General features: G+C 42.8%; 1 protein-coding gene across 10 annotated transcripts in view; it reads right to left on the reverse strand.

The window, feature by feature from the left end:
* The window catches only part of LOC112227384 (disco-interacting protein 2 homolog C-like), a 233,635-nt gene extending 217,362 nt beyond the window's left edge, over positions 1-16,273 (reverse strand). For 4 of the 10 annotated variants that reach the window (XM_042308309.1, XM_042308311.1, XM_042308312.1 and 1 more), the window contains exon 1: positions 15,868-16,273. In XM_042308309.1, coding sequence (XP_042164243.1) covers positions 15,868-15,946 — 79 coding nt within the window. In that variant the 5' untranslated portion in view covers positions 15,947-16,273. The remainder of the gene's footprint in view (positions 1-15,867) is intronic. The other 6 variants (XM_042308313.1, XM_042308314.1, XM_042308315.1 and 3 more) reach the window with 2 other exon arrangements.
* Positions 16,274-16,727: the final 454 nt, after the last annotated feature.

Below are 16,727 nucleotides of genomic sequence, written 5' to 3' on the forward strand. Positions count from 1 at the left end.
ACTGCGAGCATGCGCTGACCCACTGGCAAGTGTCTTCACTGACATTTTCAACCACTCCGAGTCTGTAATACCAACATGTTTTAAGCAGACCACCCTAGTGCCTGTGCCAAAGAACACTAAGGTAACATACCGGCCCATAGCACTGACGTCTGTAGCCATGAAGTGCTTTGAAAGGCTGGTTATGGCTCACAACTAGAGGTCGACCGATTATGATTTTTCAACGTCGATACCGATTATCGGACGATTTTTAAAATGCATTTGTAATAGTGACAATTACAACAATACTGAATGAACACATTTATTTTAACTTAATATAATACATCAATAAAATCGATTTAGCCTCAAATAAATAATGAAACATGTTCAATTTGGTTTAAATAATGCAAAAACAAAGTGTTGGAGAAAGAAAAAGTGCAATATGTGCCTTGTAAGAAAGCTAATGTTTAAGTCCCTTGCTCAGAACATATGAAAGCTGGTGATTCCTTTTAACATGAGTCTTCAATATTCCCAGGTAAGACGTTTTAGGTTGTAGTTATTATATGACTATTTCTCTCTATACCTTTTGTTTTTCAAATACCTTTGACTATTGGATGTTCTTATAGGCACTTTAGTATTGCCAGTGTAACAGTATAGCTTCCGTACCTCTCCTACCTGGGCTCGAACCAGGAACACAACGACAACAGCCACCCTCGATGCAGCGTTAACCATGCAGAGCAAGGGGAACAACTACTCCAAGTCTCAGAGCGAGTGACGTTTGAATGGCTATTAGCGCGCACCCCGCTAACTAGCTAGCCATTTCACATCACATCGTTACACCAGCCTCATCTCGGGAGTTGATAGGCTTGAAGTCATAAACAGCAGAGCTGCTGGCAAAACACACGAAAGTGCTGTTTGAATGAATACTTATGAGCCTCAGACTTAATTATAAAACACTGCTCAAAAAAATAAAGGGAACACTAAAATAACACTTCCTAGATCTGAATGAAAGAAATATTCTTATTAAATACTTTTTTCTTTACATAGTTGAATGTGCTGACAACAAAATCACACAAAAAATTATCAATGGAAATCAAATGTATCAACCCTTGGAGGTCTGGATTTGGAGTCATGCTCAAAATTAAAGTGGAAACCACACTACAGGCTGATCCAACTTTGATGTAATGTCCTTAAAACAAGTCAAAATAAGGCTCAGTAGTGTGTGTGACCTCCCTACAACGCCTGGGCATGCTCCTGATGAGGTGGCGGATGGTCTCCTGAGGGATCTCCTCCCAGACCTGGACTAAAGCATCCGCCAACTCCTGGACAGTCTGTGGTGCAACGTGGCGTTGGTGGATGGAGCGAGACATGATGTCCCAGATGTGCTCAATTGGATTCAGGTCTGGGGAACGGGCAGGCCAGTCCATAGCATCAATGCCTTCCTCTTGCAGGAACTGCTGACACACTCCAGCCACATGAGGTCTAGTATTGTCTTGCATTAGGAGGAACCCAGGGCCAACCAAACTAGCATATGGTCTCACAAGGGATCTGAGGATCTCATCTCGGACGTTGCAGGCAGCAGAACGTTCTCCACAGCGTCTCCAGACTGTCACATGTGCTCAGTGTGAACCTGCTTTCATCTGTGAAGAGCACAGGGCGCCAGTGGCGAATTTGCCAATCTTGGTGTTCTTTGGCAAATGCCAAACGTCCTGCACGGTGCTGGGCTGTAAGCACAACCCCCACCTGTGGACGTCGGGCCCTCATACCACCCTCATGGAGTCTGTTTCTGACCGTTTGACCAGACACATGCACATTTGTGGCCTGCTGGAGGTCATTTTGCAGGGCTCTGGCAGTGCTCCTTGCACAAAGGCGGAGGTAGCGGTCCTGCTGCTGGGTTGTTGCCCTCCACGTCTCCTGATGTATTGGCCTGTCTCCTGGTAGCGCCTCCATGCTCTGGACACTACGCTGACAGACACAGAAAACCTTCTTGCCACAGCTTGCATTGATGTCCCATCCTGGATGAGCTGCACTACCTGAGCCACTTGTGTGGGTTGTAGAGTGAAAGCACCGCCAGCATTCAAAAGTGACCAAAACATTAGCCAGGAAGCATAGGAACTGAGAAGTGGCCTGTGGTCCCCACCTGCAGAACCACTCCTTTATTGGGGGTGTCTTGCTAATTGCCTATAATTTCCACCTGTTGTCGATTCCATTTGCACAACAGCATGTGAAATTTATTGTGTGTTTATCAGTGTTGCTTCCTAAGTGGACAGTTTAATTTCACAGAAGTGTGATTAACTTGGAGTTACATTGTGTTGTTTAAGTGTTCCCTTTATTTTTTTGAGCAGTGTATAATAACACAGAAATACGAGCCTTAGGTCATTAATATGGTCAAATCCGGAAACTATCATCTCGGAAACAAGAAGTTTATTCTTTCAGTGAAATACGGAACCGTTCCGTATTTTATCTAAATGGGTGGCATCCATCATTCTAAATAGTCCTGTTACATTGCACAACATTCAATGTTATGTCATAATTAAGTAAAATTCTGGCAAATTAGGTGGCCCAAACTGTTGCATATACCCTGACTCTGCGTGCAATGAACGCAAGAGAAGTGACAATTTCGCCTGCTTAATATTGCCTGCTAACCTGGATTTCTTTTAGCTAAATATGCAGGTTTAAAAATATATACTTCTGTGTATTGATTTTAAGAAAGGCATTGGTGTTTATGGTTAGGTACACGTTGGAGCAACGACAGTCCTTTTTCGCAAATGCGCACTGCATCTATTATATGCAACACAGGACACGCTAGATAAACTAGTAATATCATCAACCATGTGTAGTTATAACTAGTGATTATGATTGATTAAGTTTAATGCTAGCTAACAACTATCCTTGGCTTCTTACTGCATTCGCGTAACAGGTCGGGCTCCTCGTGAGGCAGGTGGATAGAGCGGTGGACTAGTTAACCGTAAGGTTGCAAGATTGAATCCCTGAACTGACAAAGTGAAAATCTGTCTAATTCCGATTGTTATGAAAACTTGAAATCGTCCCTAATTAATCGGCCATTCCGATTAATCGGTCGACCTCTACTCACAACTCTATTATCCCAGAAACCCTAAACCCATTCCAATTTGCATACCGCCCCAACAGATCCATAGATGATGCAATCTCTATTGTACTTCACACTGCCCTTTCCCACCTGGACAAAAGGAACACCTACGTGAGAATGCTATTCATTGACTACAGCTCAGCGTTCAACACCATGGTGCCCACAACGCTCATCAATAAGCTAAGGACCCTTGGACTAAACACCTCCCTCTGCAACTGGCTCCTGGACTTCCTGACGGTCCGACCCCAGGTGGCAAAGGTAGGTAACAACACATCCACCACGATGATTCTCAACACGGAGTCCCCTCAGGGGTGCGTGCTCAGTCCTCTCCTGTTAACTCATGACTGCACGGCCAGGCACGACTCCAACACCATCATCAAGTTTGCCGATGACACAACAGTGGTAGGCTTGATCACTGACAATGACGAGACAGCCTAGAGACCTGTCGGTGTGGTAACAGCACAACAACCTCTCCCTCAACGTGATCAAGACAAAGGAGATGATTGTGGACTACAGGAAAAAGAGGACAGAGCACGCCCCCATTCTCATCGACAAGGCTGTAGTGGAGCAGGTTGAGAACTTCAAGTTCCTTGGCGTCCACATCAACAAACTAACATGGTCTAAGCACACCAAGACAGACATGAAGAGGGCACAAACCTATTCCCCCTCAGGAGACTGAAAAGTTTTGGCATGGGTCCTCAGATCCTCAAAAAGTTCTACAGCTGCACAATCGAGAGGATCCTGATTAGTTGGATCCCTGACTGGTATGGCAACTGCTCATCCTCTGACTGTAAGGCGCTACAGAGAGTTGTGCGAATGGCCCAGTTCATCACTGCGGCCAAGCTTCCTGCAATCCAGGAACTCTATACCAGGCGGTGTCAGAGGAAGGCCCTAAAAATTGTCAAAGACTCAAGCCACCCTAGTTATAGACTGTTCTCTCTGCTACCACACTGCAAGCGGTATGGGAGCGCCAAATCTAGGTCCAAGAGGCTTCTAAAACAGCTTCTACCCCCAAGCCATAAGACTCCTGAACATCTAATCAATTGGCATCCCAAGACTACCTGCATTGCCACCCCTCTTTTACACCGCTGCTACGCTCTGCTGTTACCATCTATGCATAGTCACCTTAACTCTACCTACATGTACATATTACGTCAACTAACCCGTGCCCTCGCACATTGACTCTATATACAGGGAGGTACCGGTACAGTCTCGCTACGGTTATTTTACTGCTGCTCTTAAATTACTTGTTCCTTTTATTTCTTATCAGTATTTTTTTAAACTGCATTGTAAGGTGTTGTATTCTGCGCTTGTGACTAATAAAATTTGATGTGGGCTGCGTGGCTCCTAGAATGGGTCTGACTTTGTGATATTACCTAATCGGTTTCTAATAGTATAGGAAAAGTAGGCAATACACTAAGCATACAATGATACAATGACAACATGCCTGATGCATAGATTGGTTGGTTGAGTGAGGATATCAGATATGGGTGAAAATGACTGGTTGTTTCTTATATTTTCAATGCTCTTCAACACCCAATCAACACTGTTACCGGAGTTCAGTTCACACAACATAAGAGAACAGAATTGAGGGGAAGAAGCGATAGAGCAGCACAATAAAGGGAGTTCATCCCAGTCCTCTGTCTGAGGTAACAAAGATCCACTGTTCAGTAGAAGACTAGAATGTGTTCAACAACCAGGCAGGAAAAGAATGTTTCACACAGAGACTCTATTGACATTGTGATGTCATCAGAAGAGTTAGGTTGGATATCTTCAGAAGGGTAAAAGAAATGCAGTCGAAATGCTCTGTGGAGTTTAACTGTGTCCGAAATGGCACCCTATTCCCTATATAGTGCACTACTTTTGATCAGAGCCAAAGCACTATATTGAGAATAGGGTGCCATTTGGGATACATTCACCGTGCATCACTGAAAGGCCAGTGTGTTGTTCATCTGGTCTGAATCTAATAAACCTGATCTATTTAAACTTATTAAGTACCTTATTTTGCAATACAGCCTGCCGCTGTCTGGACGGACAAAGGTTTGGGCTCATCTGCACTGAGCTCTGTGATCGCTCCCTCATGTTGGGATTGTGTCACACTTCACTATTACCAGTATATATTGTTCTCTAGGGTCCCAGACAACAGTTAGATAAAATGTCATTATAAACCGAGTTTTGGTTGAGCAGTGAGAGGTCTGTGGAGATTAACATGGAAAGGAAAATATTCATCATAGCCAGGCCCAGTGGGGTTAGAGGGGAGGGTGGGGAGGCAGGGTCATCACTGAAACTGTAAACTAACCTCACCTTTAGCAGCAATAACAAATACAACGGGATGGGACCTCAAAAGGGAAACGCAGCATCTGTAGCAAATATTTGTCGTCTCCATGTTTTGAAAGTGGGAATAAGGCCATGGTTGCATCTCCATATCGGTTTAATTTATTTTCACAGCAGGGGAGTACTGGATTCTTTCTCACCCCAGACTTTAAATGACGAGCCCTCCAACATGCTGGCCTCAAAGCAAGCTGAGAAGGAATCAAAGGATGGGCACAAAGATACACTTTTTTGCTAAAAACTGCCTGTGAGCAGCGGGGTACTGATGCAATCCTCAAGTAACAACTTTCTGCCACAGACAGACAGCCCCACTTTGACCAGTCCAAGAATGACATCACCCACCCATCTGAAGCTGTGGCAGCAGTTACATTCACAAGCTGCCCTCCAGAGAAATGCAAATTTCATGTGTGTCTCCCAAGTGGCACCCTATTCCGTATAATGTGCACTACTTTGATCAGAGTTCTATGGGCCCTGGTCGAAAGTAGTGCACCATAGGGGATAGGGGTGACAGTGCCATCCGTTTTGTCACTAAAACACCTTATACCACCCACCACTGCGACCTGTATACTCTAGTCGACTGGTCCTCGCTACATATTCGTCGCCAGACCCACTGGCTCCAGGTCATCTACAAGTCCATGCTAGGTAAAGCTCCGCCTTATCTCAATTCACTGGTCACGATGGCAACACCCATCCGTAGCACGCGCTCCAGCAGGTGTATCTCACTGATCATCCCTAAAGCCAACACCTCATTTGGCCGCCTTTCGTTCCAGTTCTCTGCTGCCTGTGACTGGAACGAATTGCAAAAATCGCTGAAGTTGGAGACTTTTATCTCCCTCACCAACTTCAAACATCTGCTATCTGAGCAGCTAACCGATCGCTGCAGCTGTACATAGTCCATCGGTAAATAGCCCACCCAATTTACCTACCTTATCCCCATACTGTTTTTATTTATTTACTTTTCTGCTCTTTTGCACACCAATCTCTCTACCTGTACATGACCATCTGATCATTTATCACTCCAGTGTTAATCTGCAAAATTGTAATTATTCGCCTACCTCCTCATGCCTTTTGCACACAATGTATATAGACTCCCCTTTTTTTCCTACTGTGTTATTGACTTGTTAATTGTTTACTCCATGTGTAACTCTGTGTTGTCTGTTCACACTGCTATGCTTTATCTTGGCCAGGTCGCAGTTGCAAATGAGAACTTGTTCTCAACTAGCCTACCTGGTTAAATAAAGGTGAAATAAAATAAAAAATAAATAAAAAGGGTGTCATTTGGAACACAAACCATGGCTTTACTGGTGTCCATGTGACAGTGAAGGTTCCCCTACGAAAGGAATGGGATTCTCCCTACATGGCCTCCACACTGTTTTAACATGAGCTGGATGTTGGTTTCCTACCAAGCAAAACAAAAGGTGTTACATTTTTTGATTTTGAGGGGATGGAGCGGGGGGTCAAAAACAGGATGAGGGAGTTATTATGGGCTTAGTTCCACTGGAGAGAAAGATTTCCAGTACACAGAAAACACAGTGTTCTTCATTACAAGTTGAACCCAAGAAGCATGTGAGGTTGTGAACTTGAGAAATCATGTCATTGAGTATGTTTACATGCACACTAATAATTAAATATTAAACCGATTAAAACCTGGTTTTCTGAGCAATCTTTCAAATTATTAGGACATGTAAACAGCTTAAATCTGCATTCCAGCAGTGGATTTGAACTGTGCATGTGCCAGCACCGGGTAGCGGAAGCCTCCCTCTTACGTGCGAGTGAAGTGAGTAAAGAAAAACTGAAAGTGTGCATCTTAGAAATAGTTTTTACATTAAAATGTATTCACCAAAAAAACATGTTCACTCTGGTAGAACGTTCATTTTGATTGCCGATCAAAAGATCCATCAGTAGCCAGATTTTGTGTCCATGTAAACAGGATTTTGCAAAGCATGTAAACATTTTAAATGGACTATTATATTAACCTGACTATCCAAAATAGTCACATCAAATCAAATGTTATTAGTCACATGCGCCGAATACAGTGAAATGCTTACTTACAAACCCTTAAAACAACAAAGTAAGTCAAAAGTAAAAAATAGAAAATGAAAGTAAGAAATAATTCAACAGCAGCAGTAAAATAACAATAGCGAGGCTACATACAAGGGGTACCGGTACAATGTGCGGAGGGCACCGGTTAGTCGAGGTAATTGAGGTAAAATGTACATGAAGGTAGAGTTAGTGACTATGCATAGATATTAACAGAGAGTAGCAGCAGTGTAAAAGAGGCGTCTGGGTAGCCATTTGATTAGCTGTTCAGGAGTCTTATGACTTGGGGGTAGAAGCTGTTGAGAAGCCTCTTGGACTTAGACTTGGCTCGCCGGTACCGCTTGCCGGACAGAGGGCAAGCAGTTGCCATATCAGTCAGTGATGCAACCAGTGTGCAGCTGTAGAAATTTTTGAGGATCAGAGGACCCATGACAAATGTTTTCAGTCTCCTGAGGGGAATAGGTTTTGTTGTGCCCTCTTCACGACTGTCTTGGTATGTTTGGACCATGATAGTTTGTTGGTGATGTGGACACCAAGCAATTTCCAAGATTTCCATGTTTTTCCATGAGGCAATTCTGAGTTGACAGTGACACACAAACCGCATAATTCTGAGATGAACTTAATGTCCCCTTCTGTACTCCCTGTTTACTCATGATTGCATGGCCAGGCATGACTCCAACACCATCATCAAGTTTGCCCATGACACTACAGTGATCACCGACAACGATGAGACAGCCTAGAGGGAGGAGGTCAGAGACCTGTCTGTGTGGTGCCAGTACAACAACCTCTCCCTCAACGTGATCAAGACAAAGTAGATGATTGTCGGCTACAGGAAAAGGACTGAGCACGCCCCCACTACTTTAGACCAGATCCCTATGAGCCCTGGTTAAATGTAGTGCACTACATAGGAAAAAGGGTGCAATTTGGGATATAACTCATAAATTCAGCCAATTAATAGTGGAGTCAAGAATGCAATATTTATAGTTGTTCCTGCTAGTTTCAGCCAATTTTGAGTTATGCTGGGTATCCAACCATTCACACCATTACAGCCCTGTTGATTGGATCTACAAATGCTCACTAGCAGATGGGATGGACATAAACCACTGCATCCCAACACGGACCCTTCCAAATACAGTATCTTCACGCACGGAAGAACACCATTTTGATTTGGAAGTTGGGAGGGAATGAGATGAGGCTCAAAGACCCTACAACAAGAGTAGGCTGTGGCTACATCCAAAATGGAAACATAATCCCTGTATAGGCCAATTCTTTTGACCAGGGCCCATAATGCACTATATGTAGGGAATAGGGTGACATTTTGGATGAAGCATGTAGGATGGTACACTGACTGTTAAAGACAGCATTTAGCTAGCTGTATATCCACAGAGCTAGGTAGGTAATACCAGTAACAGACCATTCAGGATTTCCACAGCACAGAGACTGTCTAGCTAGTCTGCAGTACATGTCATACTGTCATAATTCAAAAGCTTGAAGGTATTCTTTGGAGGCAACGGTGTAAATATTCATTTCCCCTCTGTCATGGGGAGAACACAAACCTGAGGGCTCACTGAAATGTCAGACGATGAACAATAGGCATTTGTTTCGCTTTGGCAGATTTCTGGACATAGAGGACAGGTTGACATCCTCTAATACCTATGGGGTACATCCCAAATGGTTCCCTATTCCCTACTTAGTGCACTACATTTGACTAGTGCCATATCGGTTCTTGATCAAAAGTAGTGCAATTTTAAAGGAATAGGGAGTCATTTGGGACGCAGACAGAGAGAAATCAGAAAGGCAGCAAAGGTATAGTGGTGGTGGGCTCACGTAACGGTTTGGTATGTTTAGTTTGTTGTTTTTGTCAAAAGAGACAGATCATACAGGTCTAAAAATACTGGGCTTTCTTAGTGTCTTATAAATGACATTTTGTCCAATTCCTGCAGTCTGGTTCAAGAACAGTAATACTTTGCTCAGGCTGGCTTATTCAACATCTCACAGTGAAGAATGTAGTGATTAGGTGAAGGAAAAAAACGTTACGGTCAATGTGGTGCTGCCAGCGGAACAGCGAATGAGTGAATACTAACAGTACCATGTCTGAAGTTTTAAATCACTGACAAGTCTTCAGAATCAATGATGATTAAATACTGGCTGAAAAACATATCTAAGGAGGACTAAGAGAAAGTCCTTACCTACACCCATCTGATCTGACTTACAATGGCTGTATTATGTAACCATGACTGCGAATGTGAATCAATAATTACAATTCTCTGAAGCTGCTGAATTTCCTGTTCATTCATTGGTGAGGCAAGGACAGTAAAACTCAAGCCTCAAAATGAATAACTAAAGCCTCTAAAAACGTATACAGACCGGAGAATATTCTCAGGCAAAGCAGCCTCCGAGACCCTGGCATCTCATGTCATTTTCACAAGCAAGCATCAACTCAAGACTACATATTATCGACCTGGGACCTTAGTGTCCTCAGCATAGAGATAGTCATGACATCTTGGAACCAACAGTGTCATCATCACAACTCACCGCCAAGGAGGGAGGAGGAGAAAGACATCTCTATGGCAACTGCCACTCCAAAGGTAAGAGCACCAGGCACTTGGATGGGCTGGCTGAATCAGACACTTTCGCAAATAACACCCTAATCCCTATATACAGTAGTACACTACTTTTGACCAGAGCACTATGAGCCCTGGTCAAAAGTAGTGCACTACACAGGGAACAGGATGCCATTTGGGACGCAGTCAGTGAAAGCCAAGACAGAGGAATTTGGGAGGATGCAAACAAATATAGCAAGGCAAATACAGACTGGCTAATAGAAAAGGTAGTGAAGACATCAGGTTTCTTGTGTACACCTCTACCTGCCTCTCTCCATTGACATTTTCTGTGAGCCTTGACCCTGGCCTGTCATAATTAATTCTCCATGATAAACAGTAAACACTGACTCTCTTTGTATTTGAATGACATACCTGTGACGATCTCAGTGAATGCTGTTAGGTACGCTGATGTGTGTCTCCTTATCATAAGGGCAAAGCAATTCTGCCCTACCAAGCAATAAGGCAATAACTGCTCATAGCGTCGAACTGAGAAAAACGGCTTTTATTTACCTTGGTTTCACAGTAACCTTATGCATTTACTGCTAACATGACCTCCATTTTATCCAAAACACAAGAGGAAGGATAGTTGTCCACATGATTAAGTATGTATTTAATGTAGCAAAAATTACATTACCTAATTTGACCAAATGAGCGGTTACTGCCTTTTTGCTTGGCAGGGCAGAAGAGAAGTGAGCACTTAAGTCATTATTGGCATGTTTCAAAATCCTTATGTCACAAAAGGAAGGGCGGCAAGACACCTGTCATAATTTCAATCCAAAGGTCGGCGACTACACCTCGTTTTGATCCCAACTGAAAACAGTGGAGAGCGCCATTATAACTCACCACCACCGGTCTGGCGTTGGGTGATTATGGCACTTTAACTCGCAACAGTGACATATTCTGTGAAATGCCAAGGATAGAATTCATTAAACATTCAAACAGAGGGGGAGAGCCACAGGCTTAGTCAGAGCTAGGCTGTACGACTCATTAGGTCGGCTGCCAGAATAAAACAAGGTTGTTTTATCAATGTACAAAATCCCCCCCACACGCCACAATATTATTCTGCTTTCAGAAGACAAAGAATCCTGAGTTGTCTGCATAAAAAAATAAAGTGTCAATGCACTTCACTTAGACAAAGAGAGTCTGATTTTAGCTTGAACGAAAAGTAGCAATGCACTGTATAACCACACCTAGCATATTTTCCTTGGCTACTGTATCATTTATTATTCAGGGTAATTTTCTCTGAATTCATGCATTCCAAATAAAGTGCATTAGACATATTGTAGTCTGCTGCATGTCTTGCATACAAACAATCAAGGTCAGGCCACATTATATGATATTTTAATTGTAGGCCTATAGCTTCAAAACAGAGCAGACAGAATTGTTATTAACAGTAGCTAGCTAGTACAGTGAGGATAAGTATTTATTGAGGGAGAGAATTCTTTGAGCTGTATGGCTTTAAAACTACAAATGTCTGACAGAAACAGGCATCATATCAGATCCAGACGTGACCAAGGAGAGGCTGAAGTACGAAACTCCATAATGTGAGTAAGCAACAGGAGAATCTTATGCTTGAGTCTAAATGGTTTCTACATCTCTTCCTTATTGAAGAATCGGCTAGTCGGGGAAATGTAACATCACTGTCTGCACATACAACAGAGCGATCAAATGATAGATCCTACATTTGTACTATGATGTATCATATTTATGCATGTGTTAGGCCTGGGTGTTGAACAACTTCCATTTGATGGAACCAAGTGAGTTAAGTTAATCAATTGAGTCTATTGACTGTTCAACATTTATGCCATAGCTATGTCAATAGGGTACAGCTGTGTGAACAGCAATGAATTAATGAAACAACGTGTTTAGGACAGGACACCGCATAACATTGATCTCTGAGGCAGAGGTCATGACACTATTGGGCAATAGTGATAATCGAGCTCAGTGATTTGTTTTTTGCAAAAAAAAGGGTGCACTGTGTGTGTCAAGCGGTATGCTAGCCAAACATAACATTGTACATGTTGCACCAAATAATGTTTTTGCCAATCTGATTGCTTCAGACATTTGACTAGTGATTAACCAAACCATGTATTTATAGCCCAACATGCCTACTGCCTCTAACATAATATGCCATTCAGCAGCCTCTGTCAATCGTTTCACTTATCAGGAGAAGATATTGCATGACCATGATTTCTTCACCGATCTGATTGCTTCGGATATAGCACATTTGACTAGTGATGACACTATGTATGTATACAGTCTAGGCAAGTTCTACATGCCTACAGTTTCAGTAAGACTAGAAAACAGTATAAGCCCTTAGCGTGTAAATCAGTGGTGTGACAGAGTCAGAAGCTGTGTCCCAAATACCACACCATTCCCTTTATTAAAGTGCATTACTTTTGACCAGGGCCCACAGGGAATGCATCCAGATAATTAATACACCCTGGCTAAGATACACACAGTACCAGTCAAAAGCTTCAATTATCAGATGCATTTCAATTAACAGGTGTGCCTTGTAAAAAGTGGATTTGTGGAATTTCATTCTTAATGCGTTGGAGCCAATCAGTTGTGTTGTGACATGGTAGGGGTGGTATACAGAAGATAGCCCTATTTGGTAAAAGACCAAGTCCGTATTATGGCAAGAACAGCTCAAATAAGCAAAGAGAAATGACAGTCCATCATTACTTTAAGACATTAAGGTCAGTCAATCCGGAAAATATCAAGAACTTTGAAAGTTTCTTCAAGTAGTCGCAAAAACCATCAAGTGCTATGATGAAACTGGCTCTCATGAGAACCGCCACAGGAAAAGAAGACCCAGAGTTACCTCTGCTGTAGACGATACGTTCATTAGAGTTACCAGCATCAGAAATCGCAGCCCAAATAAATGCTTCACAGTGTTCAAGTAACAGACACATCTCAGCATCAACTGTTCAGAGGAGACTGTGAATCAGGCTTTTATAGTCTAACTGATGCAAAGAAACCACTACTAAAGGACACCAATAAGAAGACTTGCTCGGGCCAAGAAACACGAGCAATGGACATTAGACCAGTGGAAATCTGTCCTTTGGTCTGATCAGTCTAAATTTGAGATTTTTGGTTCCAACTGCCGTGTCTGAGACGCAGAGTAGGTGAACGGAGGATCTCCGCATATGTGGTTCCCACTGTAACGCATGGAGGTGGTGGTGTGATGGTGCTTTGCTGGTGACACGGTCTGATTAATTTAGAATTCAAGGCACACTTAACCAGCATGGCTAACACAGCATTCTGGTTATCACCCGGGTGATAGGGCGAGAAGTGGTAGGCCACACAAGCTCACAGAACAGAACCACTGAGTGCTGTAGCGTGTAGCGGATAAAAATCTGTCCTCGGGTGCAACACTCACTACCGAGTTCCAAACTGCCTCTGGAAGCAACATCAGCACAAGAACTGTTCATCAGGAGCTTAATGAAATGGGTTTCCATGGCAGAGCAGCCGAACACAAGCCTAAGATCACCATGCGCAATGCAAAGTGTCGACTGATGTGGAGTACAGCTCGCCACCATTGGAGTCTGGAAACGTGCTCTCTGGAGCTTCACTATTTGGCAGTCCTGACGGATGAATCTGGGTTTGGCAGATGCCAGGAGAACGCTACCTGCCCCAAAGCATAGTGCCAAATGTAAAGTTTGGTTGAGGAGAAATAATGGCCTGGGGCTGTTTTACATGGTTCGGCTCCTTAGTTCCAGTGAAACTAAATCTTAACGCTACAGCAAAAAATGACATTGCAGAATATTCTGTGCTTCCAACTTTGATGCAACAGTTTGGGGAAGGCCCTTTCCTGTTTCAGCATGACAATGCCCCCATGTACAAAGCGAGGTCCATACAGAAATGGTTTGTCGAGACCGGTGTGGAAGAACTTGACTGGCATGCACAGAGCCCTGACCTCAACCCCATTGAACAGCTTTGGGATAAATTGGAACGCCAACTATGAGCCAGACCTAATCGCCCAACATCCGTGCACGACCTCACTAACGCTCGTGGCTGAATGGAAGCAAGTCCCTGCAACAATGTTCCAACATCTTGTGCAAAGCCCTCCCAGATGAGTGGAGGCTGTTATAGCAGAAAGGAGGGGACCGACTCCATATTAATGCCCATGATTTTGGGATGAGATGTTTGACGAGCAGATGTCCATATACTTTTGGTGATGAAGTGTAAGTCAAGGGGCACTGAGAGGACAGCTGGTGGACTGGTTTGATGTTAACATTCACCTGACAATCAGATTAGGTCGGTCCGGACACCTGTTGGCGTGCCGGGCCTTGCTGATTGACCTCCGTTAATACTCTCTATCCGCATAAGAACATCACAAATCTCCATGGTTCACAGCAGGAGGACTCAAGGCCGGGGCATGTACATGCATGTACCGGTTTTGACCAGAATACTATCACATTTCTTATTTCCTAAAATATAGTCTCAAATTGGACCCTATTCCATGCACACCTAGGTTGTATATGTCAAGTGCCCCCCTCCTAAAGCAGCACTCCAGCACTGAGTTATGATCTGTTGTAGCCTATCACTATCTACCCAAGGCGTTTGATCTCAGGAGCCCCAGTCAAAGAGGTTGAGCTGTGAATATAGGTCAAAGTCTGAGAGGTGAATAACTATGCATTTCATGTTGTGCTGGATAAGGACAGTCAACTATTCAAATAAATAATGCAGTAAGGCACCCATTTCCAGAAGCTGTTTACATTTGATGCTTAATAACTCATAACTACCTAGACTCATGGTTTTCCAAAACAGTCTAGTGAGTAAATCTAGTTATGAGAACTATTCCACCATTCACACCACACAAGCATAGTGTGAATTAAATTAAATTGAACTTGCATTGATCAAAAACTCAGTTATTGGTTGTCTGTGCATCTCATCCCCCAAAGTTGTCCTCACAGTTATAGACTTAATTAGACAAACGCCATTTATATGAATACACTGAACAATGGAACTCTTTTTTTCTTTAAATAGAGGGCAATATCAACATGCCCATATATAAAATGCAATAAGTGTATAGGCTTTCCATTGCTTTTGAACATTTAATGGACCACAAGAGAGAATGTATGTGCATTTTGTGTAAAAAAATTATTCCGAATAAATGTCTGAGCTCTGCAAATAAAAATGACAATTGCTTATGCTCACGACTCCCCATTAGAAACTAGAAAAACATTGGTAACGGCTCTTGCACCGGAAACATGACACAAAGTGAAGTTTACAAATAGTGTCGGTTATATTTGTAGGCCTACCCTAACAAATTTGGAAGAACATGTCAAATTCAAGACTATAGTTTTGTCCATCGTCAACTTGACAGCAAAATAATGTGTTCTTCGGTCTTCAACAGCCACTTAGAAACGAACCTTTCACATGATAAACGTGACGTCTAGGCAACACTAAAGAGTGGACTAGGCTACTTTGTAACCGGAACATGAGTTCCCAATAATACCTTGAATCAATCTAAAAATGCCATCAGTTGATACATTTGACAATATCAATGTTAAATTGGCGTAATGATTTGTTTCAAGGTCACAATCTTTCTATTTCTAATAGCCCAAATCTGATGAGAACACATTGCACTCTGTGGTGTGATATAAAAGTACAATGAAACTGATATGTCGCAATGTACTGTGATTTGATTCAGCATGAATTTGCGGCAGTACTCTCTGCTCATTGCGCGCAAGATCCATCCATGAATTCCCACAAAGCTTTCCCTTTTCTCTGCAGCAAAGAATGTCCGTTTTTCTGCTAAATATAATAACTATATTAAGGGGACATTAAAATATTGCATACCTTCTGATAACTCCAGTTCCAGCTCAGCAAGTCTGTCTCGCACCTCCAAAGGAAGGGGTAAAGTATCACGGTCCGCCATTCTGCTTTAAAATTGTCTTGCTCTTCTCTTCTTCTCCTCACTGAGTCCAGTAAAGTCTTTCAACACTGACTGTCCTTTCTCCGCAGAGCGCCGATGCATAAGGCAAACGAGTAGCGAGTTGAGTGGGAAATAGAAATGCGGAAAGCGTTTGGGCGAATTCGAATATCGCTTTGCTCGCGTTCTTATTCAAGTCCAGCCATGGTTGGTTGTCCCTGTAGTATGAAAATGTACTGCTACTGTAATTCCGAGCTCTGAGTGCTGCTGAGCGATACACAAACGTTGCTGCCACACATTGAGGCACACACGAGACCACATTCGAGCCCTGTGGAGGGCGCCAAATACCCACTTTCAAGAACTGTTCGAGATTTTACCCCCCCTCTCCATCCAGAAGAACGTTATGTTGGTTTAACATCCCATTGCCCCCCAACTGTTCCAATATAAAATATTTCAGAGGCTTCATGGTGCAAAATCAGGGGTTGAAGTGAGCTGTTGTTTACGGGTTGGTTTGGAAAGGGGTTCGAGTTAAGGCTGGGCCCTTTCAGATATCACATTCATATGCATATATTGATTTTGTCATTCTACGAAAATGGTGGCCTTTTGACCAGTCATTTTTTTTTAAATATATGTTTTATTTTTACTTAGCAGTGTTAATCAATACAAATGACATCTTAATGTATTTTTACTACATTAAATAGATAAAAATGCTTGTGTTGCCTTCTCCCTGTATCTATATCTGTAGCTATATCTGAATGACAATTCAGGCTTTCAGAATATAAAACTA

Source organism: Oncorhynchus tshawytscha, linkage group LG28 (genome assembly GCF_018296145.1).
Source record: "Oncorhynchus tshawytscha isolate Ot180627B linkage group LG28, Otsh_v2.0, whole genome shotgun sequence".
Taxonomy (NCBI): Eukaryota; Metazoa; Chordata; class Actinopteri; order Salmoniformes; family Salmonidae; genus Oncorhynchus; species Oncorhynchus tshawytscha.